Source organism: Canis aureus, chromosome 25 (assembly GCF_053574225.1).
Source record: "Canis aureus isolate CA01 chromosome 25, VMU_Caureus_v.1.0, whole genome shotgun sequence".
Classification (NCBI taxonomy): domain Eukaryota; kingdom Metazoa; phylum Chordata; class Mammalia; order Carnivora; family Canidae; genus Canis; species Canis aureus.
In genome coordinates, this window is record NC_135635.1 from 957,257 (window position 1) to 982,014 (window position 24,758).

Genomic DNA, 24,758 nt, shown 5'->3' on the forward strand with positions numbered 1-24,758 from the left:
CTCTCGCGGAGGGGGCTCTAGCAGCTTCTCCCGGGACAGTGAAGGCAGCCGGGGACGCTTGGGGCGCCGGGAGCGGGCCGGGAGCTGCAGAGCTGGGCTCGTGGGGCCTGGGACACCCGGGGAGGCTGCGCGAGCTGTCCACGGCAGGATGCTCGGCCTGGCTTCCCGGAAAGCCCTGGCCCACGCTGTCCCTCCCCGGCCACGTCCCCTGCCTGCGAGCAGGCAAGGTCGGGCCCACAGTCTATGGGAAAGGCAGGGGCAGCTGGGGTCTGAGCGAGGAAGGCCTCGGATGGCGGGAGCCAGTGGCCCCAGGGGACTCCGCGCCTGCGTCACCTTCAGCGGAGTCCTGGGCTCTCTGGCCCGGCAGGCCCGGCCTGTCCCCTGTCCTAGGAAGGACACCTCCCTGCGTCTCCGGCTGCAGCGGCTGCAGCGCTGGACCTGGTGGCCTTCCAGTCCCGAGCCCCGCTGCCTGCGGGCTCCCCACTCCCCAGATCCTCCTCAGGGTCCATACAGACAGACCTGAAGACACCTCCCTTCCCCAGGCTCCCTTCAGGACCCTGAAGTCACCTCGAGGCCGCCCTCCATCTCCTAAGTGTCTCCTAAGTGTCGGGGCCGGGGCCGGGTCCGGAGCGAGCGAGGTCGAGGTCACGGTGAGAAAAGTTGGGGACCCAGGCTTCCAGCTGCCCGGTGTCCGGCCCAGCGCCCCCCCGCCACCCCAGGGAGGTCAGCCAGGGCCCTCAGCCCCACTCCGACCATAAATCCTGTCTTTGTCTCCCCCTCGGAGCCGGCCCCAGGCGGCTGGGGGTCAGCGGCGGGGAGGGGTCAGGCCGCAGCGGGGAGGGGAGCCCGAGGAGACGGGGGAGAGGACGGACAGGGGCAGCTGGTGGGCAGGGGGTGGGCAGGGGTGGGCAGGGGGTGGGCGGGCTCCGCATCCTTCAGATCCCCACTGCACATTCCTGCAGGGCGGCACTGCGGGGCGGGACTCCTAAGACCAGGACACCTTGGGAAGGACCCCTGGGAGTCAGGAATCCTGGGGGGTGGGTAGGGGTGGGGGTGCCGGAGGAAGGGAGCGCGGAAAGACATGGGGGAATGGGCCTATTCCGAGAATCAAACTCCTGCCCACCAGACCCCCTGTGCGTGCGCACGGGGACACACTCGGGCACGGGGACACACTCGGGCCACATCCCAGGTTCGGGGAGGGCAGGAGGGAGCCCCGCAGAGCCCCTCCCCAGCGGCCTTCCTGCTGGGACGTCCCTTCTCCATCTCTCCGTCCTTTGCTGTCCCCAGGCTTGCGGCTCCCTCCTCCGAGTTTCTCTCCCTCTCCAGCCGCTTCTGGCGGCCTCTGCTAACCCTCGGCCTCGGTCTCTCGTCTCTTCTTCTCCCTCGGTTCCTCCATCTACCCCCCCTTCCTTGGACTCTCCATCTCTCCTGCTCCTCAGCCCAACCACGTCCTGCTCCCTCGGCGGCCACCGGAGCCTCAGGGTGACGGGAAGGAGAAAAGAGGCTCTGAATGGGCCCCTGCTTTGCTGGGCGGCCTGGGGCCATGCTGTGTTCCAGTATGGGCTGTAGGGGGGCAGGGGAGCCAGGCGACCAGGACAAAAGCTCAACCAAGGGAGGAGAGCTGAAGGGACGGAAGAGAAAAGACAGAAGAGCAAACAGTAGGGACGCCTGCGTGGCTCAGTGGTTGAGCCTTGGCCTTTGCCCTGGGCTGGTCCTGGGGTCCTGGGATCGAGTCCTGCGTCGGGCTCCCTGCATGGGGCCCGCTGCTCCCTCTTCTCCCTCTGCCTGTGTCTCTGCCTCTCTCTCTCTCTCTCTGTGTCTCTCATGAATAAATAACATCTTAAAAAAAAAGAAAAAGAAAAAGAACAAGCAGTAAAGAGGGGAGGGTAAGGACTAAAGGTTCCCTTTAAGCATATTTTGGGTCGGCCTGAATGGGAGGAGCTGAGGGGCATCTCCTGAGTCAGAGAGAGAACCCTCCGGCAACAGGGCCCGGAGACTCAGCCAGAGAAACAGAGATGTGGTGCCCGCCAGGCAGCCGGTTCTGGGCTCTCTGGCTTACCGAGGGCTCACGGACCTCTCTCCTGCCTGCAGGCCCGCAGGCCGTCCTCGTGGAGTGCCGGGTCCCTCCCCACTCTCCTCCTCCTCCCCCAACACCCGCCCTGCCACCAGTGCGAATGACATCAGCTCTGGCTGCCACTGTCCTCAGCCCTGCTGATGTACTCTCCCATGGGTGAAAGCGAGGCCCACCGGCCCTGCTCCACCCATTCATTCTCCGGTCCAGGAGCTGGGGCTTAGACATCCCAGCACCCCGGGGTGGAGTAGGACGGGCTGTACCAGGAAGCCATCTGCAGGACTTGGTGGGGAAAAAGGGGAGGGCCTGGGCACCAGGGGGAGGGATTGGGGCTGGAAGGGGGCACTTGGGGAAGAGGGGCTGCGGCACTAAATCACACTGTGGGGGGGCTCTCTCTGGCTGAGCTCAGTGGGGTGGGTAAAGGATAGACATTTGAGGAGGGGGAAAGAAGAATGGGGGATCGCCACATCTGGCAGGCAGGTGTCTGGCACCGTTCAGGCTGCAGTCACTTTCCCAGCCAAAGGGGAGGACGTGGAGACGGGAGGAGGGGCTTCCCAGGGCCCCCTGGGGAAGAGGGAAAAGCTTGCAAACACACACCCAGAGGCCCAGAGTCAGATGGAGACCGATGGAGGGAGATCATCAGACCCTGCTCCCCAGTCTGTGCTTCAGTCGGTGCCGGAGAAGGGAGAAGGGATTAGGGTTTGCCCCTAGTCCTGAAAGAAACCCGCTGGCCAGAGGGCTGGACAGGCCAGGGCACCCGAGTTCCCCTCCTCACGGGAAACAGAGGCAGGAAGGGCCAAAGCAGGCGAGGCCGAGGCCGGGGAAACCGGCTCAGAGGATTTCAAGTTTGAGAGCTGCTGAGAACTGGGCTCTCCACGCCGACCCCAGCCGCTCTCACGCGGACGTGCCCTCCCGCAACCGGGGTCGGGGCTGGGTGATGCAGGAAGACTAGGGTGGTGGGGCCGGACGCCGCTTCCCGTGGCCGGCAGGCTAAAACCGGGGTGCCTGGCCCTCCTCCAAACCCCTGCACCCCAACTTTCAGAGCAGACGACGGGGTGATAACCCAAGCGTCTTTTTTTTTCTACCTGCTAAGGGGGATTCCGGGCACAGGTTCCCCACAGGTGCTGAGCTCTACTGCCGGGTTCTCCTACAGCGGGGAGGGCTGGACAACCCGGGTTCGGTCTTGATGCTGGAGAGGCTCTTCCCAACCCCAGTACCTTCCTTCCCTCATCCTCTCCGGAGGCCCTAACATGGTGTCTCCTGCCTTCTCCCGGGACTGCGGCCCCATGCGGGGCTGGAGGGGGGCCGGGGAGGAGACCCTGGGCGACTGCAGCGCAGAGGAGGGCTCCCCGCACCGCCCCTCCTCCCCTCCTCCCCTCCTCCCTGCCGGGCCGGCCGGGGCCGGGGCCGGGCCGGGCCGGGGAGAACGCCAAGGCCCTCCGGTCGCCGCGGCAACCACAAGCCCCGCGAAATCCATCTTGTGAGCTCAGCGCCCATTAGGATGCAGGGCCAGGCTCCGCGCCAGCCCAGCCACATTCATTTGCGCGCGCAGAGGGGAGGCGGGCGGGCGCCGGCCGCGGCGGGGGCGCTTATTTACACGCGGCCTGACCTTCCGCAGCGCGCCCGGCCCGGCCCGATAAATAACGGCCGCGCGGGGCGGAGGGGAGGCGGGGGGGGGGCGCGGGGGGCGCGGGACGGGCAGGGCGCGGGCCCCACGCAGGTGCGCGTCTCCGGGTTACTAATGGCCGAGGCGGGAGCCGGCAGCTGGCTTTGGGGGCGGCGGGGGGCGGTCGGTTCCCCGGGACTCCCACCGCGCGAACGGCACCCCCGCCCCACCCCTGGCGCCGATTTCCAGGCGAGGGGACGGAGAGATGCCAAGGAGGCAAACAGCCCCGTAAATTAGGGACGGGGGTGGAATGCTGGGGAGTCTCCGAGGTAGGAGGGAAGAAATATTGTAAGACGGGGAGTGATGGGGGGGCAGAGGAGTGGAAGCAGCTGCCAAAAAGAGAGGAAGAGGAACAGAAACATCACACAAAGGCAGTTTGGAAAAAGAAATCGGTTTTATTCCTCTTTGCACAGAGCAGGATGTGAAGGTGGCTCTCTGCCGACTCCAGACCTCTCCCACCCAAAAATGCCCCCTCCAATATGCCCCGTTACTCGCCCCACCTCAGTCTTGGAGAACTGGCAGGTAGTGGGTGGGACGGAAGGCTGAAGTCTCAGGAAGGATTTTTTGAGACATTTTTGTGGGAAGTTTTGGGTCAAGGGGAAAGATTAGACCCAAGAGTGGGTGTTCCAGCCTCCATCTTCCCGGGGAAATCCAAATCCCAAAGGTTTTCTGAAGAAAGGCACCTCTCTCAGCGGCCTAGGGAGGGAAAGAGCCCAGACCTACTGCCAGGATGTAAGGCTGAGGCACAGAGGAGGAAGGCCCGAGGCAGGGGAAGTGCATGTGGGGAAGCCGGGGGCCAGAGCCCAGAGGCCAGAGGCCCAGTCATAAATCCGTCCCCCGCCCCAGCTCTGAGCAAAAACTCTCCTTCCCAAGACTAAAATGGAGTTTTAGGTCGGGGGACTGGCTTTGCTCCAGGGCACAGAGGGGATGAGCCAGGCCGGGATCCCACAGGTCAATCCCACGGGTCGTGACGCTGGAGAGTCGAGGGAGTGGGCCAGGGGACAGACACCGCAGTGAACACTCACAAACCACAGTGGCTCTGAAGCTATGAGCCAGGATCAGGGTAAAGAATGCAGCTGCGACTGAAATACAGAATTTTATAAGCCCTATCCAATAAAATGTAAATCCCTGCGTCTTCCACTCTGTCCCCTGCCCATGAGAAAACCAGCAATCTTTTTTATTCCAAGGCTGGAGGACAGGGCAGTAAGAAGGAATGGGAGGAAATGCTGAGGCCACTAAGTGGGGCTGTGGCTGATCTGGGATATGCCACCCCCACTCATCCTATAGAAAAGAATTCTCTCTCCCCCTCCCCTTGCTAACATATGGGCTGCTGGGAAAAAGGCCCAGTAAAGGCAAAGGGAGGAAAACACTCAGCACATTCTTTCTCCTGCTTTGATCTCAAGTGTAACTGCAGCAAAGGGCACAGGAGTTGAGAAGAAAATATGGGGGGTAGGAGAGCATGAGAGCAAAATCTGGTGTAAAAAGGAAAAGGGTGCTTCCCTTACCCTACGCTTGAATCTGCTGGGAGCTTTACTCCCAGACTGCAAAAACAGTGAGACAGAAGAGGAAGTATACGTGGGGGTTTGGGGGGCAATCACAGACAGAATGGAGATTTAAGGATCCCTTGTGATCCCCGAGATGACCCTGAGAGCATCAGTTGGGGGACTGGATGAGAAGTCACAGCAGACGTGTGGATTTTTTGAGGGGGTGAGGAGCCGGGAACAGTGAGGTCTTCACCGGAGGAGTGACCACTTGATCTGTTCTTTGGCTGACTGCAGCACCTGCAGGGACAAGGGCGGCAGTGAGGGGCTTGCCTGGGGCAGGGCAAGGTCAGAGACCGGGGCTCTCCTTCCCCTCACTTGCCTTCCCTGTCCTTAGGAGAATGGCAAATACAAAATCCCCAAGGGTAGAGGGATGGGAAGAAGCTCTCTAAGGCCCTAGAGGGTTGTCAGTTTGGGAAATTCCAAAAAAATTCAAATCCACTGGGGGGATGAAGAGAGAAGAGGTATACCTGGGAGGAAAGAAAAAAACTGGGGGTTACTGGACATATGTTAGAAAGGAGGGGTTACCACATCCAGATGGACTTCTTGGTGAGAATTCCAAATAGATAGAAAACAGAATCCCTCCCTTGCCTCCCGCATCAGGTAGGCAATCTATCCATTAAGGAGCAGGATGGATCTGCAAACCTGCTTATTCTAGGATATGCATTTCCAGCTTAGCCTCATTTGAATAATAAGAAAAGAGAGAGAGAGTGTGTGTGTGTGTGTGTGTGCACGCGCGCACGCACACAGACCATCTGTTTAAGGCAAGCCTCTGCTGGGGAATAAATCACTGAATGAGGCATCAGGCAGGGAGGGTTTGAAGGGTACAGAGCAAGGCTGACAGCCACTGCTCACAGCAAAGTGGGATAGGAGTTGGGTGGGCAGGGCGTGTTGGCTGGATGAGGCCCAGTCCTCTGGAATACTAGGGAGCCAAGAAAGATGGATCTTCAGTCTCTAGACTCATTCAGACTTGGGCTGGGATGGAATGCTACTCCAGCCTCTTTAGTGGCCCCATCCATCCTGGAGAGGAAGAAAGGAGAAAGTCCTACCTGAGACACGGTCTGCTCCGTGAGGGGGACATCTTCACCCTACGGCACAGAGAGACAAACATTTAGCACGGGAGAAAGCTGGAGTAAGACCTGACCGGAGTCAGTAGTGGAGAAGGAAAAGGTGGTCCTTTCAACTGTAGCAGGAGGCAGATGCCTGACTTCTGAGTCCCTTCTAGGTAGTAGAGCCACAGTTTTCTTGGCCAGAGGGACTGTGAGCAGGAAAGGGTCATTTCATCCATCCTCTAAGGCAGGAGGACTTCTTAAAAGATTTATTCCATTCCAAGTAATCAGCAGGTTATCTGATCCTCAACTTGGGGGTGGGGGACCTGATTCCCTAGTCAGAGAAGACCTTCCCTGAATATCAATATCACCAGGGAAAGGATGAGGGGGAGCCAGGGGTAATTTAATGGATCCCGCAAGGCCTGATGGGTAACGACAGCATGTTAATTTGAAGAAATAAACTGCTGCAACAGCAGCCTGAGAAGGGGAAGGCGGGAGTGGGGGGGACCCTCTCTCTTGCCACATAGAGACATATGTTAGAGGAGAAGATTAAACTATGCAAATGGAGCCCACGGCAGTTAAGGGAGAAGATTTCCCATTACCCGGCACTGTCAGCCTTCACTCTGTGGAGGTCAGAGCTGGGACATTCCATGAATGGGGAGATTTGCTTTGCTCAAACACCTCTGCACCCCAAAATTTACTGGTGGGCTCTCCCTGTACCCACCATTATCTCCCCAGTGGACCTGGAGACGTCTGTGGTTAACTCAGAGGCCCCTTTTGGAGATTACTACTACCAGGAGAGGACTGAGGTTCTGGCAAATAAATGCTTCCTGAGAGAGAGGTGCTGTCCTCACTTACATAAGAGTTTAAGACAAGGAAGACACTCCTCTGCCTCACCTGACTGGGATCCGTCCCTAAAGGGAGCAGAAGTCAACCTCAAGCTCCTTTATAATTTCAGAAGTATTAATATCAAAGTTTCTTTTATTCATCATTGATTCACTTAAGGATGTATTAAATGACCCTCTGTGCAAAGACTGTAAGGGACGCTAGGTATCAGGTAAAGCGGCAAAAGTATGCTGCTTCTGCTTCCTCTCTTTGAGACAATGAGAATTTGAATGGGAAGAAGAAGGCCATATGGATTCTATAAGCCCTGACCTTCGTAGGCATTTAGCAGGTCGGCCCTGGAGGGTGAGTAGATGGGGGAAGAAGGGGAGCACACTCCTGCTTACCCTTAATGCCACCCGGTGTACCACTTGCTGGGGATCACTCTCTAGGATCACCCTAAGAAGATAAAGAAGAGACCATCATTCATTCTGTCCTATAAGACAAACTCATTCACTGTAGGGAAACTCTGGTCACTCAGGCCACTCGCCTTAGGACAGAGGCAATTACTCCATCCCCTCACCCCAGATCCAAGGCAGGTCAGAAAACTCACCCTCCATCTACAATTTCATCCACGGCCAAGAAGAGCCCCTCCATGTTCTCCAGCAGAGCTCGCTTTTCTACATTTTTCCTGAGTCCCCAAGAGAAGAGAGAAAAACCAGCCTGTGTGTAAAAGGAACCCTAGGACATTGTTGAGTTGGAGATCCAAAACTAGACCTATAAAATGTCTCCACCAACCACACAGACTAAAAAGTAAATAAGAACTTTTTGGCTTATCCACTCTAAACCTCTTCTTACTCTTAGTTGCTAATAAGTAAGGATCAGGAATGTCAACAAAGAGATTCAAAGAATATAGGCAATTTCTGACTATTCAAGGGTTGATTATCCAGCTAGTTTCTTCCCTACCTACCTACCGCGATGCTGCTAGTGACACTGCTCGTAAACACTGACATCACTGGGTGGAAAAAAGGAAATAAACAGCTAAACTCAATCTGGAGGTGGCGGGAGGGTGGAGAGGAGTTGAGTGCAAAGTCTATTTGTACTTCAGCTCTGACAACCCTTCTAAGCCTCGCTCCACTCCCCCCGCCTCCCCCTCCCTCACCAGCTCTTCTCAGGCCTTGAAAAGAAGCCCAACTAGGGGGCTGGGAACAGTCAGGGCCCTCGTCCACCAGCCTTAGATCCGGTGGTTGTGCATGTGGCCAGTCACATCCGTCAGTCTGACTCTTTCACTAGATCACTGAAATGAAGTCTATTCATTCACCTGGCTAAGAAATAAATCATCCCCTTCCTGAGGAAATCTGAGCCATTCGCCCTGCTGATTTTGTGGGGCTGAGAGCGCCTGCTGTTCTGCTCCGGATGGCGGATGGCTGTCTGTACTGGGTTCACTTGGGAGCTGCTAGGGGAATGAAGTTCAGAGCCCTGGATGTTTTCAGGAAAAGTATCTTATATCTCCTCTGTTGCCCGTCTACATGGGGAACAGGGCTGCTGGGGAGGTGGAAAGGGAGGGGAAGGTAAATGGCATATTCTTCCTGTTTTAAAGAAGGGAAAATCTAAGGGCTAAAGTTAAAAATTGGGAGCGCTGCCTCCTTTCCCAGGGTACTGATGTTACATCTGGGACATTCCCCTATGCTTGCCCTTTCCCTACCCTCTAATGAGGTCTAGGAAAGCACCATAAGGGTGCTCAGGACTCTGACAGAGCCACTGGGTAACATGAGAGTAGACAGACATTGCTCCTCCCCGTCCCCGTTCTTAGGAGAATTATCCCACAGGAGGGACATACTTTCCATCCAGTCCTCCCCATCAGTGCGAATTACTCTGAAATAATAAGCCTCACTTCTCAAGGTAAATCAATTCCCGGGAGCCCCTGCTAATTCCCCCCCAAATCCCTGGGCCTGATGAATATGACTTTCTCTCCCCAACAGATGTCAAGAATGGCCTGCTCACCTCAGCATCTGGCTCAATGAGTCAAAGAGGCAATTCAGAACAGCCATGAGCATCAGCTGTTGGGAGACAGAAGCAGAAGGATAAGGTTCAAGGCCCTGAAAACTGCTACCTGAACACAAAACTCACTAATTCATTAAGCGTCAAAAGACACAGGCTTTCTTTCACAAAGGACCAAAAGCATAAGGTGAAGACCGAGCAAAACAGAAGAGGGCCAGTGAGTTCTCACAGAAATAAATTCTGCTATACGATCCCACAATTTGAGGTCTGTCTTTGGCCAGACTGTTCAAACTTTCCTATCATAGTCCCCAACACGTCTTTACCAACTCTGTATGTGTCACCCAGTATCTTAGGTAAAGAAGTCATTAACCAAACAATAGCTCAGCTCAGAGTCAGTGGAAGGAGCATGGCCTTTTGGAGTAAGATAGATCTGGGCTTAAATCCCAGCTGAGCCATTCCTAAATGTGTGACCCCAGGAAAGTTATTAGGTTGAACCATATGAAACTGCCACTTCTGTAGTTCAACAGTGGCCATATGCACGGAATTTCATTACATTCCTCATGGCTTGGTTTCCTCATCTATAAAATAAGGGCACAGGGCAGCCTGGGTGGCTGAGCGGTTGAGCGTCTGCCTTTGGCTCAAGGTGTGACCCCGGCATCCAGGGATCAGGTCCCGCATCAGGCTCCCCGCATGAAGCCTGCTTCTCCCTCTGCCTAAGTCTCTGCCTCTCTCTCTCTGTATCTCTTACGAATAAACAAATAAAATCTTTTTTTTAATATGTTAACCCCAATTTGACCCATCCTAGTAACTCATTTTTAAAAAATATTTTATTTATTTATTCAGGACAGAGAGAGGCAGAGACACAGGCAGAGGGAGACGCAGGCTCCACGCAGGGAGACTGATGTGGGACGATCCTGGGACCCCGGGATCACGCCCTGAGCTGAAGGCAGGTGCTCAACCACTGAGCCACCCAGGTGTCCCAAATAAAATCTTAAAAACAAAAAAGAAAGGGCACAAATGACCATAACCCAGAAGTGCCATAAGATAGAAGTAACAAAGCACTTAAAGTAGTAAGAGCTTCAAAAGAGTTGGTTCTCTCAAACTTTAACTTTTGCTTCAAATTATGTGGGGGCTTATTTCTACTTATCTACTCCTGTAGACGTTGCACCTGAGGTAAGTAGCCTTTCCTGCACAGGCAGCAGGTTAGGACTGTACCCACAGTCTTCTCAATTTGATCCATTCAGGATGTATGGCTTCATTCAACATGACCCCAAATATTGTCTAACTCATCCAAACTCAGTTAGGTGTGCACCCTACGTAGCAGGAGGAAGCATCCTTCCAACCTTGACCACACCTCAGAAATCCATCTTTTATGGATGCCTGGATGGTTCAGTCAGTTAAGTGTCCAATTCTCAATTTTGGCTCAGGTCATGATCTCAGGGTCATGAGATCAAGCCCGGTATTAGGCTCAGTGCTCAGCACAGAGTCTACTGGAGATTCTTTCTCCCTCTCTTTCTGCCTCTGCCCCCCACACCCCTACCATTTGCACTCGCTTTCTCTTTCTCTCAATAAATAAAATCTTTTTAAAAACCTCATATTAGCCCCCCACTGGGTGTAGACATTACTTAAATAACAAAACTTGAAAGAAAGAAAAAGAAAGAACGAAAAAGAGAAAAAGAAAGAGAAAAAGAAAAAAAGAAAAAAAGAAAAGAAAGAGAAAAGAAAGAGAAAAGAAAGAGAAAAGAAAGAGAAACGAAAGAGAAAGGAAAGAGAAAGGAAAGAGAAAGGAAAGAGAAAGGAAAGAGAAAGGAAAGGAAAGGAAAGGAAAGGAAAGGAAAGGAAAGGAAAGGAAAGGAAAGGAAGAGCGAGCAATTGGGGGAAACGACCACTCTAGGCTGATTTGCTAGGCCACATTTGTGAGGTCAACAGTGATCTCTGACAACTTCTTTAGCCCAGAGGGACGTGGCACTCCTGGGGTCCAGACCCAATGACTATGTCCTGCCTTTGGTTTAGGAAGTGGGATCAGAGCGAGCGAAGAGGAGTGGGATTCTCACCTCATTTTCATAGGAGCTGCCAATCACATAGAAATAGAGATCGATACTGCTCTTGTATACCACCGTCAGGCCTTCCAAGAGGGCGATTTCACCTGGGGAGGGGGAGAAAGGGAAGGCGCAAATAGTGGGTGGCCTGAGATAAGGAAGTAAGATAGAAGGAGTTGCCGCGAACTCCTGGTACCCAGCTCCTTGGGCTTAAGTAAGGTAAGTCATAATAACCCCCAAAGACCAAAGTTCGCCTGCTTTTTCCTTCTGAGTGGTAGCACAAGAAGGGAAGTACTAACTTGGGGGAATCAAAATGTATCTTCTCCTAACCACCTCCCCAACAAATACCCTTATTTCCCTCCTTGTATAGGAGACAGGATACTAGTCGATCCTTCGGAGGTGAAAATGCAGAGCGGTCACCTTTACAGACTTCCATTTACCTGCCCTAATGGATGCGGTACAATAAGCAGAGCTGCAGTTAAATTTGTCAAGTGAGGCTCATAAATCCAGGGACTAGACAGGTAGCTAACAGCCAACCTTCCAGCACGGTATTCCCGCGTGAGGTACACTCACCTCCCCATTACATTCTGAAGAGTTTATTATATGAGGGGAGGAGGAAAAAAGAGAAAAAGGAGGCAGTCATTTTATCCTTTCTCTGCAGTCCTGCTGCCACCCCCTGCCCACTATGGTTCCCCCAGCACAGGGAGCAGCGAAAGGAAAATGACCTACTGTCAGTCCGATGGGTCTTGTTGAAAATGTTCTTCTCAAAGGCCTTTTGCTCCTTGACACTGGGGTAGGTGTCGTCATAGTACTGGTCGAGGGAAAGGAGATGGGTTGGGTCATTAGAGCTGGGAGCCCAGAATGATTAGTGACTGTGTTTTGCCCTGGATCTTGGATTTCTCGCCTTTAAGGCATGGGGTGAGGGAAAAATACTGGCACGAAGGAAGAACTACGGAGGTAGGGAATGGTCAGTGAGTAACTGAATATAAAAAAAAAAAAAAAAAAAAAAAAAGCTCTTGTAAAGACCCTGCCATAAGCACGCCCACCTCACATCCCTAAGACCCTAAGGACGGAGGCCTGTGATGAAGCTCTACCCCTGTCTGCATTCTCGGAAAGCAACCCTGAGGCCACTCTCATCCAGTGCTTCCTAGGAGCTATCCCATGGCAGGGAGTAGGGAACACAAAAGGCACTAGGGCACAGAACATGCCTTTTAGACCCTCACTCACACTATGAAGCTGAGGAATGGGAATGGGGAAAGGCTGCAAGAACCTCCTCTAAAGAAAGGCAAACCCGACTCCATCTCTTGCAGATCTCAGCTCTCTTTTCTGCAAACTGAAAGAAGCAGGAGACAGCCGAGCACATTGTTGAGCCCACTCCCAAGCTCTCCCTGGCTGGCAAGGGGTAGAGATACAGGCTGCTAAATCGCTCTGCTCTTTAGGGGCTAATCCGTCGCAGTCAGCTGAAGACCTATGACAGGTCTGGCATTTAGTAACTGGATAACTGTTTCAAAAGGTGTCCTGCATAGTTACATCCAATTACAGGGAGGAACAGCTGGTGAATTCTAAACTAATCTCTACCTGCTGATTGATTTATGCTGTGCTCGCCCGGAGTGAATACACCAGGGACAGAAAAAATTTCCACAGGAGGGGGAGAATATGGAGGGAGAGGAGAGGGGTGTCCTTTCTCCTCTCTTTCAATAGATCCAAAGTTAGAAACATCACACTGGGGACGTCAGGAGGTAACAAGCCTGGTGGTGACTGCAGACCTAGGACTGGAACCCTGGAACTGCCAGGAGAATTCCTGGAAAAACCCAGGCAGGGTGACAAGGCAGAAGGAAAGGGGACAGGAATGATGGGCCTGGGCAACCTGCTTCTCACATCCAAACACTGTATTGTTCAGAAACCAAGGTTCCCAAGCTTTTCCCTGCTCTGGTACAACAAAGGAGGTCAGAATCTGTGGGAGGCAAGTATGGAAGCAGGGCAACCAAGATACAGAAATGGTTTTATCTGGAGTAGGCACAAGAAAGAATTCTCAAAATCATAGTATCAAGGACTATGAAACAGGGGCAGTCCCAAATCCATCCAAATTTCAAAATAAGTCTTTGTCTTGCTCCTAAATGAATTTCAAAGGGAATCTCACCTTGGCAAAAAGTCGATCTCCATCATTGTCCAGAATCAGGATGGCTTTGACAGTATACAGGGAGGGTTCCTGAAGAGATATGAACATACCTTCAGTCCTGAAGGCTCCTGCCACCCCTGGCAAACCAGATATCTTCCCCTAGTCCCAGTGGGGCTGCAAGGGGATACAGAGGTGCCTCCGTATGTCCCCTATCCCGAATGGTTACATTTAGACAATCCCCACCGAGAACGATCAAGTGGTGAATGAACTGAATTGGGGGGGGGGGGGGCTTTCAACAAAGGACTCTAAAGCAGCATCAGAGAAACAGTTTCTCTGAGCCAGACTCACAGAGGGTTTAATAAAGGTAGGTCATGCTCTTATTTTCAAATATTATGCTACAGTTATTTTCCAAATTACCCTCTCTCCCTGGTCTCCCATGTGCAGGTAGGTATGGAATGCGACCAGATTAATTAGTAGGCACCGCACGAGGCTATCTGAAAATAGGGCTGAATGCCCTAGTGTACTTGAAGTTTCTGCAGTCCCAATGCAGTAGCAATGCAGAGGCATAAAGCAAGCCTTCCCTAAACCACCCACACACCGAGCAGAGGGAAACGAGCACGCATGCGTGCACACACACTCATACACACAAACACACCAGTTCTGAATGCAGCCCAGTGAGACATCCATCTTCCAAGACTTCCCCTATGATCCCAATTCCTCTAGTACACCCCCAACCACTACCACTTAACCTGCCAAGACAAAAACCAATCTGAATTTTGGAGGAATTAAGTAGTAAGAAAAGGATCTACGAAGCCTGGAGCCTGGATATAATGAGCAAGAGGGGAGTGTGCTTTTACTACCAAAAATCAAATTTTGAGGATAATAGCTCTCATGAAGGAACTGCAGCCTCAGCCTTAATGGTTACACTCAAACAAATGCAAAACATAGCACTTTGCAAAAGCTCCTCTACTCCTGCAACTTCTAGGGAACCAGCTAACAGAAGAGGAAGAGGAAGGAAAGGGAGGCAGTGTGATGTGTATGGAAGGGTCTGCAGGCTCACATTCCTCGAATTTCTTTCTTTCTTTTTTTTTTTTATATGTTTTTTAAGCAGGCTCCACGCCCAGTGTACTCACAACCCCAACATCAAGAGTCCCATGCTCTACCAACTGAGCCAGGTGGTGCCCCTCACATTCCTTGAATTTCTAATCAACATTACTTACCATTGCTATCCCTCCCCTGTGCTATGAGAAAGGGCTGTTGCTTTGCTGCCTCCCTTTCCTGGCCTTACTTAGGAAACCCGCAGTCCTCACAGGGGCTAAATATAATCTCCAAGCATGTGTTTAACAAAAACCCAAGAGTGAAGATGGAAGAATTATTGCCAAGGATCCTGAAACTGCAACCTCTACAAAGGTAAACTGTCCCATGAGGCTCCAGGAGGTTTATGGTTCCATGAAAAGAACCAACCCTACCTTGGGGAGTTAAGAATGAGAGTAAAGGGAACCCAGTCTTTTGACAACAGGGTGATGAAGAATGCGTGCTTTCCCCACTTGGAATTCTTGAGAATAGCAATTTTTGTGTTTTGCTCACTGATTTATTCCAAGTGTCCTGAACAATGTGTGACATACACTAAACTCTCAGTACTTGCTGAATGATTAAGAGAATTAATGAAGTTTGAGAATAAAGAAAAACTTCCTGAAGCAGTAAGCATCTCGGGGACCCTCTTATAAGTAGACTTCCAGATACAGGTAGACATTCTGCTGTGGCCATCTTGGGTGACATTACTACCAATTTTTCTCTCCTCTGATAAACACTCCTTAGAGACGCCCACCTATACACACTACCCCCTGGAATAAATACACTGTCTGACTAAGGAACTCTGCGTCTAGCAGAGGGCAGTCCCCCAGAGGATCATCTAAAGGGTCACAAGTAGAGAAGCTTTCCTAACTCTTAAACCCCACAGAAAGCTCTTCCCATAAAGCAGGCTCGATTCTATAGCAACTGGATCCTCAATTCATCAAAAAGGGAGACACCAATGGGAATGAGTGTCCTTAATAGGAAAAGAAGCCCACAGGGAAGGAAATTCACAAGAGATCATTTTCCCTACAACCTCTTCCCTGGAAATCCTTGGCTCTGTTCCTCTTTCCACATTCAGAGGAACACTGGAGAGCTTCCTAAAGGTTTACGCTGGGCACTGATCTGGCATCGGTGACTGGTTCCTGCAGCCACAGACTCTGGCATCCCTAGAAAGAATGGGATGGATCCCAAAGAAAAGAAAGACTCTCTTAGCCAATGGGGTACGAGTGCCTACAACTGCTGGCAAAGGCAGAAACAGATCCCTGGGCTAACCCCAAAATAGGAACTGGATCTCTGTGGGAAGGATGAAAGATGGGCAAAGGCAGGCAGGGGAAGACCAGACCCAGCCTACCAGCGCTCTCAGGAGGGCAGAGGCGCTAGAGAAAAGGCTGATCATTTCAAACTTCAAAGGAATAAGCACACTAAACACAGCCGAGAACTCAGCCCTGAGTGTAAAAGCTGCTTCAGTTCTCCACTGTGCACAGCGGGAGCCAGCAGCTTCTCCTTTCCTTGGGGGGGGGGGAGGGGGGCTCCACCTCTCAGGGGTGGGGAGGCCACGAGTTCCTCTCCTACCATAAAACCAGCCAGTTTAAAGGCCCCAGAAGCCATTACTGATAATGTAATTTCATCTTAAGTTTTTGCAAAGGGCAAGTTTATAAATAACTCCTGGCTATTGAGAAATGGGCCTCCCGGACAAGGGACTAGGCCCGACCTTGTAACATATTAAATGCCGATGGCTGAAAAAGACCCTACAAGCTTAGGGCCATGTTCAAAGGATCTTAAAGGTCTATTCTTCCCTCCCATTCCCCAATGTGTAGCTGCTAGAAAGCTTTCGAGACAAAGTTCTGTGATGCACTGACTTTCAGAGAGCCACAGCCTGAGTGTATAACAGAACTTCACCTCAAATGCTAATTGTGCCTGGGAATGACATGCAGGCAGACTGGTTTGTGGGAGGTTGGGTGGCTCAGATACAGATTTCCTTGTATGTTTTTATTATCAAGAGAACTAGACCGGGCTCCTCAGGAGAGCTGAAACAACACGGAACAAGCAACCAGCCTGCTGCAAAGGAGTCTTTGATCTCAATCGGAGGCTTTCTGAAGCCTGGTGGAAAACATCATCTCCCAGCACCCCCGCCCCCGGCACAGAGGGGACAAGCCGGGGCCGCCGTTCCTAGTGCTGCCCCCTGTGGGCCTTCGAATGACCTGCAGCTTTCTCAGGATAACAGCAAAAATCTTAAAAAGGCAGCTCTGCATAAAAGCTCTCTAATTGTGTGTCTCCTGAGTCAAACTAGGAGAGATGGGTCCTGAAAAAGCACCGAATTAAGTCAGTTCACAACGTACACAGTAAGAGGGCACTCTGGGATAAGATCACGAAACGCCACCAGAAGGGCCTGGGATTGCAGCAGGCAGACAGGATATTTGAGGGCTAAGCCTGATTATTTAATTCACCGGGCGGGGGGGGGGGGGGGGGGGGGGGGGAGGGGAAGGATACGACCCAGAAGCCTCTGTGGAGTTAGAGGAGGATGCCATCCACGCGGCTGAAAGGACACAAGTAAGAATCCGGTTGAGATTCCTAGAAAGTTCTTCATTTTCCACTTATAAAGAAATCTTTATGGCCATGCCAAAAGTAATACCCTGGCTTGGCAATAGGTCCTAAACAACAACAAACCAAGATGCTCTTCCCTCGACCCTATTTATAACGTAAAACCAAGACAGGATACCGCTCCCAGCTCCACAGAGCTAAGCAGGTATTGCTCCCTGATTCTGTGCCAACTTCTTTAAAATGAAAAGCTCCTCTGGGGTTGAGGGCTTCAATTTGCCAGCCACGACCCAAGGGACTTCAAACGAAAAGAATTAGCTCAAGGCTTCGACAAGGAAGCGCAGTGTTTACACACTACCCAAAGGTTCGCTTGGATTCAAGCACAACTCAGGAGAGACCAGGAGCCACAGGTACCAGAGAACGGAACCCAGATGCCATGAGACCAGGTACTGGCTATAAAGAGGAAACCGAACACGAGTCTTAGGAAGGAAGAAGTGATGTCAGGAAGAGACACCTGGAGAATCTTCCTACCTGACACAGATATAAAACGTGAAAGCGCAGCGACTGCCAACAACTCATGACCTACAGGAGAAAATGTCTCTCGACACTTAAAATCCTTTATTATAATCTGGGTCCGCCATTAACTCAAATTCTACCTTTCTTGGGACTCCACTGCTTCATCAGAGAAACGAGAGGCCTGACCCAGATCAATTAAAGTGAATACCTTAAGTTACAGCAGAACTCTTGGGTAAGCTGGTGAAATCTATGGACCCTGTTCCCAGAAAAATATACATTCGCAAATTTTTATGATTTCATGGAGCTCAGTAAGAATTAAATATGATACTTGGTGAGGATAATAAGATCATGTGGAGAGGGGAGGGGAAAAAAAGGGGAAATGAGTGATACTTTTGTAAATCACCCCCCCCTTTCCTCTGCCTGGCACCAAATCATGATTTCAACAAATATGTGTGTGGCCTTCATAAATTCATGAATATGACTGAGAAAACCTGCAGCCAGCAGGGGGAGCAAAGGTCAGCACCTTTCAATGACTAAATTTGGCGGCTATGAGACAGGAAGGACAAAGATAACCAAGCCCAAGCTCTTCAGGAATGCAAAATTTTTTTAAATATTTTATTTATTTATTCATGACAGAGGAAGAGAGAGAGAGAGAGAGGCAGAGACACAGGCAGAGGGAGGGACACAGGCAAGCTCCATGCAGGGAGCCCGACGTGGGACTCGATCCGGGGTCTCCAGGATCTCGCCCTGGGCTGCAGGCGGCGCTAAACTGCTGGGCCACCCGGGCTGCCCAGGAATGCAAAATCTTAAATCCTCTCTTAAAATTCAAAAAGCCGGGAGCCTGGCTGGCTCAGCTGGTTGAGCAGGCAACTCTTAGTGTCAGGGTTGTGACTCTGAGCCCCACATTAGGCCAAGAACTGATTAAAAAAATTTTTTCTTTAGAAAGTCGATCTGCAGGATTTTTCCCCGGGGGCCACACAGTAAAATCTCCAACTACTATGAAGGTGAAAGAATTACAGAAACGCAGCACTGGAAAGAGGAGGTGAACAAGCAGAAATCAAAGTACCCGCACCCGGGGCCTGACAGCAACACTGGAACTTCCTGCCTTCCCAGGTCTGTAACACAAGCGCCCTCATTTAAATACCATTCGGGGGATCCCTGGGTGGTGCAGCGGTTTGGCGCCTGCCTTTGGCCCAGGGCGCGATCCTGGAGACCCGGGATCGAATCCCACATCGGGCTCCCGGTGCATGGAGCCTGCTTCTCCCTCTGCCTGTGTCTCTGTGCCTCTCTCTCTATCTGTGACTATCATAAATAAAAAAAAAAAAAAATTAAATAATAAATAAATAAATAAATAAATAAATACATACATACATACCATTCGGTAAAGGGAAAAATCAAGTGGAACTAGATCGACTTCTGCCGAGTCCTGGTTATGATCATGTCTAAGGCTATCCGTGCCCCCCGCCCCCCGTCTGCTGGTCTGAGAACGAGCTGACAGCCTCTGTGCTCACCTTACCGTCTACCAACCCAGAATTCCAAATCACACTCGGAGGGGTAACTGCTACCCTCTGCCCCAGTCTGTCACCCTCTGAGACGTCCACAAATAACAAACGCAGTTGAAGGAAGTTGGCAGAGCGACCCAAAGCTGTGGCTCTAGGTGGGGACTATCTGCCTTGACCGTGTGAAAACGAAACAGCCAGAGAGACGTGTGCTTCACCTGCAGCCTGTGATTTAGTTCCAGGGCAGAAAATACTTCTGAAGCGATGGGCGTGGTCTAACGCCAGAAAAACCCCGAAAGCTAGGAAATCTAAGGATAAGAGAACTTCTCTAATAATGTGACCTGAGAGAGAGCCTCTTCTGTGGGGAATCAGGCAAGACAGATGTGAGAGGGCCTTTGCCAGGCCTGGCATCTCCTAACGCGCACGGCCTCCACGTCCGGCCCAGCGGGTCAGCCGCCCGCGGGCCCTCTGCTCGCCGTCCCCCTCATCACTCCCGCACAAGAGGATCGGCAGGCACAGATTCCTTATTCCTGTTCGACCCTTTATCTGCTTCTCGACTTCCCCTTTCCGTAACTAGTCGTCTTGTCAGTATCCTAACTCTAACCAAGTCGGGTCAGTGGAGTAAAAAACAGTAGCAAATATCTAGATGAAAAAGACCCTAAATCTGCCACTAGCCTCCCTCAAATAACGGGATAATTGCATTCATCCTCTGCCTCACAGGGAAGACCTGGCTTCTCAAAGACCTGGCTTTCTTCACATGGAGACCCCCTCCTCCTCTCTTGACCGTGTGACAGCTCCCCTAGACCTCTGATATAATTTATACCTTGCCAGGGACCAACTCTTTCCCACCACTGTGAAGGAGAGGGAAAAAATATATATAAATACGTCGGAAATCTATAACGAGGTCTTCTTGGAGGGCAAGACATGGAGAGAGTTAGAAGCAGCGTCAATTGCTCTTTGGGGGTTTTAGTTCAAGCCGAGGTCTGCTTCCAGCAATCAACCATTAAAACAAGCCGGCCAGAGTAACAGCACAGTTTATTCTGATCATTTAATTTGAAGTGTCAATAAATTAAACTTCAATCAATTAAACTAGGTGTGCAATAACCCAGATGGACACCCCGACACCAACATAATCACAATAAAAATTTTTATGGCTGCCAGGGACCTCACCGGGGGCAGTGCTGGCACTGCTTGCGCCCTCGCTGAGAAATATATCTCCACAGTGCAGGAACGAGGAGATTGCTTCTTCTAACGAAATGGAGGGGCCAGGCACCGGCAAGGACGCAGCTGGGAGAGGGGCACAGGGGACTGCCAGGAACGAGATGGGAGTGCTTTGGGGGCTTAATGTAATTGATACCTTTGCCCAGAGCAGGGGGAGGGGGCATTTAGGCCAAGTACCTCTACTGTTAGTGCCAAAGGAATTTAACAAAAGCCCCATTAAGATGATTCAGGAAGCGAAGGCCACAGAGCAATATCAACCTTTAAGTCATTGATGTATTCCGCATAGTTTCCTCCTCCATATATACGCACCCTCTTGTGCACTCTGGATGCCCTGATTTTTGAATGAGGCTTAGAATTCGGGATTTGGCCACTGTAGAATAAAAAAATGTTACTAAAGAGAGAGAAAAGGTAGAACTAAGTCTGGTCTGAAAAACACTGGAAAAACACTCAAAGTGAATCCAGAGAGGATGAGGAAAAATGAAACCTCTGAGGAAAGATTTAAGGATCTAGACTGCTAGAATAATTCATTGGAAAAAAAAAAAAGGTAGAGGAGGAAGGGGTAAGTCATTATCTTTAAGATTTCATTGGTTATTAATGGAGAATGGTGACCCGCAGAGATCCCTCTCCATTCACAGCGAAGAAAGGAAGAACCAGCAGAAAACAGCAGGAGAGAGGAAACCGAGTCCGAAGATGCAGGCTGGGAGCACTATAAAGCACTGGGAAGAGAAGGCGATGAAAGGGTCTCTTTCCGTAGAGACCACCAGAGGACCTGAGAAAAGATCAGACAAATCTGCTTGAAACCTAGGGCCAGGTTACCTAATTCAAGAAAGAAACGTGACCCACTGTAAAGCACCTAAATGAAGGGCACCTACTGGTAATTAGAAATCCCCATAATCAGATCAAATTTCGGCAGATGTTTCTTCTTGACCCCCTCTAGATTTCCCTTCCCTTCTCAATATCCTATGGCTGTGAGCCTCGCAGAGGTGGGGAAAGAAGAATATACTTTGATGAGATTTCCCCAGAGGTCCAGAAACCGGGAAACAGAAATGTGAAAGGAGGAAGCCGACAAGAACTTTAGAAGGTGTCTGCCCTGTTTGAGTGGTTTGTTAAATATTATCACGTTACGGTAAACTCTAGTTCAGGAGAGACCTAAGGTAAGATCCATGGATTCCTCATACTTTTCACAATGAAGATGGGAATTTAAGTAATCAGATGCTGCTGGGTAAACAGAGGAGGGGGTGAGGTTTAAAAGGACCAATGCAGGAGGGTGATTCTGAGTCCAATGGGGCTCAATTTCTTGGGCCAATTCGTGAGTGTAAAGAGAAATAAAAATTTAGGAAGTATCACCTGATTTTCAACTAAGGTTCCTCATCTGAAGCACCGAATCCTAAAAACTATTTAAATGACTACTTTTTTCTAACTTCTCCCAAGGATGGTACAAACTAGTACCATTGTGGATACAGAGAAGTTGATTCATTACATTAATGAATGCCTTAGGGCTTCATTCTCTCCTAGAACTCTGGTTGAGAAAAGGCTGGAACAGTGAGAAAGATCTATAAATTATTAATTGGAGGCCAAAATTATAATGAGATTGTAAAGAGCCAAAAAAAAAAAAAAAAAAGTCTTGGAGAGAGGCTAACCCAGAGGAAGGAAAATACTGGCTTATTATCACAAGACCTCTGAAGACCAGCACACGTGTTGATACCTATTAGTACTTTGTCCCCAACAAAAGCTTTACGTAACTGACGTTTAAAAGTATGATTCTGCATACTAAAGAGGTAGAAAGTCCACGATGAGAACACCTACAGTAACATGAGAGAGACAGACAGACAGTCTGGGAGGATGAGGAATCAAAATTTAATCCCAGTTTTGACACGTGCTTCCCTGAGCAATCCCTTTCCCCTGTAATTCGGTTTCCCCTAACCCCATTACGTAGATTTCTCATGACGAAGCATCAGTGTGGTTTTAGAACCAAAGTTCTGGGATGCTTGATGAGGTTCGAAGGGATCTGTAAAGCGGCATCGTAGGTACAGATCAAAACGGATCTAAGGAAGCAGCAGATTGCAGACTTCACGGAGGAAGTGGAGGCTGAAAACCGAGGTAAGGGAAAACGTGAGGCTTTCACACATACCTCCTTCCACTCACCACTACACACGGATCCCTTGTTAAGAGGGCTCCCCAGGACCCTGTCCTCACTCTCGTACCTTTCAGCAGGCTCCCTTGTAAACAAATGTACGGAGCACATTTTAAATTTTTCTAAAGATTTCCGAAGAAATCAACTCCCTGGAGTATATCCTACTGTGTGTAAACAACACTGGCTCGGGGACGCCCGGGTGGCTCAGCGGTTGAGCACCCGCCCTGGGCCCAGGGTGTGATCCTGGAGACCCGGGATCGAGTCCCCCTATCAGGCTCCTGCATGGAGCCTGCTTCTCCCTCTGCCTGTGTCTCCGCCTCTGTCTCTCTCATGAATAAATAGATAAAATCTTTAAAAAAGTGAATACTGGCTAACTGGTGCAAAAAATATCTTATTTAAAAACTACTCAGGGACTGCCTGGGCTCCGTTGGTGGAGCCCGTGACTCTTGACCTGCAAGTCACAAGTTTGAGCCCCACACTGGGTGTGGAGATTACTTAAAAAAAAAAAAAAAAAAGTTAAATCTAAGAATTTTGCAAGACTCAGATTTCAAGCCTGACCGATCCGTACAGTCGGAAGGAGTTATCCCTATCGTTGCCCTTTTTGGGGAGAAGAACTAAAGCCCGTCATTCCGGGCGTGTGCATGTGCTGGGGCTGAAGGAACAGACACGGGAGACACCGTCTCTGGGAAGCGGCTGGAATTCGGCTCCATCACGGGAGCACCCGGCGCTCACCCCAAATCCTAAGGGCGGAAGGAAGGCGCCCGCGGCCTCAAGAGGAGCCAGGGCATGACGTCCGGGTCGTGACGCGGAGCCCCCGCAGGAATCCTCCGGCCCAGTTCTCAGGAAGACGCAACGGTATTTTATTGGTTCTAAGAAGCAGAAGGGATCCTAGGGGCGAGGAACGCCCGCGCCCCTTTAGCCCCCGAGACCGTCCCGTACGCGGAGGGCGCGTGAGCACCGCGCACCCTGCCCCGGGGGCTCCTGAACTCTTGGTGGGGGCGGAAAACAAACAAAACAAACAAAACAAAACAAAAACACCCCAAAAGCGGAGAACAGAAGGAGGGCTCCGGGGTCACGCCCCCAGGCCGCGCGGGGCGCACCAGGCATTCCAGAGCTGCGGTGGGACGCGCCCGTGACGACACACCTACACCGCGGGGCCGGCGGGGGATGACGTCACAGGGAGGCGTCTCGGGGGCTGTGACGTAATCCGCCACGGAGGCCGAGCCTGGCGACCCCGAGGGCCCCAGAGGCGGGGCCCGCGCGCAGGGCCGCCGCCCAGAACGCCGAGGGGGCGCGCCCCGAGAGGCTGCGGCCCCGCGCGTGGACGGCGCCCGCGGCCCTCGACTTCCCACGGGCTCGCCCTCCCGGAAGGGCTCCCACCGCCCCCCGCGGCCTCAGCGCCTACGGCCCCTGGACTAGGCCGCGCGCTCAGCCCGCGGGCCGGCGGAAGCGTCGGTCCCCGAGGGCCACCCGGAGGTGCCCTGGCGACCCCCGCCCGCCGCGGGCGAACCCCAGCTCCCGGGCCCCGTGGACGCCGCAGCCGCTCGGCCGCCCCTCCGGCTCCTACCAAGATCAGCGCCTCCATCTTGCCCCGCAGCTGGTGCCGACGTGGAGCCGCAAAAGCAACGCCGCCGCTGATTGGCCCTGCTTCCCCGCTAGGCCCCGCCCAGGGCGAGGACTATTGGATGGTGTCCTACCGGCGCTCGGCCCGCTGGCCAATCAGAGCGCTCGCTTGCTGAGCGGAAGCGGACTGTCCAACCAGAAGGCGCGGGCGTTTGACTGCCAGTCTAAACACTCAGTAGAACGCCACAACGTCACGGCTGGAGGGGGCGGGAGGGTCAGGGGGCGGGGTTGTTTCCATGGGGAGCGGAGGAAGCGATTGTGAATTTTCGATTGGCAGAGCGGGGAGCACGTGGTGTCGGCGGCCTGATTCCGCCACTTTGATCGCGCTGCCTTTAGGGGGCGCTGTGTCTCCTTGGCGCTCGGCGCGCGGCTCCTGACCCCCGGCGGCCCCGAGCATCGCTGCGAGAACCCGCTGGGGGCCCGGGAAGGACGGGAAGCCACGGGGCTTCCGAAAGCAGATTTTCAGGGGTCGCGGGGGCGGGGGGGGCGGGGCTCAGCGAGTGAGCACCTGCCCTCGGCCCAGGGCGTGACCCCGGGTCACGAGATCGAGGCCCGCATCAGGTCCCTGCACGGAGCCTGCTTCTCCCTCCGCCTGGGTCTCTGCCTCTCTCTGTGTCTCTCATGAATAAATAAATAAAATCTTTAAAAAATAATAATAATAATAATAAAAGCAGATTTTCTTTAACCAGACGTGAAACGGAAGGAATGTAGTTTGTTAGAGCTTGGAGGCTAGAGAGAGTAGGAGACAAAGGAGCAGAGGGTCCAGGACGAGGGAGGGTGTAGGGAACAGGGTCTGCGGTTTTCCAGTAGGGAAGAGCTGTTGCAAAACGAGAAAAGAGAAGTTT

General features: G+C 52.0%; 1 protein-coding gene and 2 long non-coding RNA genes across 3 annotated transcripts; 1 reads left to right on the forward strand and 2 right to left on the reverse strand.

Moving 5' to 3' along the window:
- The first annotated feature begins 4,037 nt into the window (after positions 1–4,037).
- On the forward strand, positions 4,038–9,409 carry LOC144296705 (uncharacterized). Its single transcript, XR_013363702.1, has 2 exons — positions 4,038–9,051; positions 9,132–9,409. It is a non-coding gene; the product is annotated as an uncharacterized LOC144296705 (long non-coding RNA).
- On the reverse strand, positions 4,113–23,989 carry COPZ1 (coat protein complex I subunit zeta 1). Its single transcript, XM_077869758.1, has 9 exons — positions 23,858–23,989; positions 13,330–13,398; positions 11,919–12,000; positions 11,205–11,296; positions 9,154–9,209; positions 7,763–7,840; positions 7,557–7,608; positions 6,328–6,366; positions 4,113–5,518 (listed from the first exon to the last, which is right to left on the reverse strand). Exons 1-9 carry the CDS (start codon positions 23,873–23,875, stop codon positions 5,471–5,473), a joined length of 534 nt encoding a protein of 177 aa, XP_077725884.1. The 5' UTR covers positions 23,876–23,989; the 3' UTR covers positions 4,113–5,470.
- Positions 21,992–23,572, reverse strand: LOC144296704 (uncharacterized). The gene is made up of 2 exons (XR_013363701.1): positions 23,023–23,572; positions 21,992–22,244 (listed from the first exon to the last, which is right to left on the reverse strand). It is a non-coding gene; the product is annotated as an uncharacterized LOC144296704 (long non-coding RNA).
- Positions 23,990–24,758: the final 769 nt, after the last annotated feature.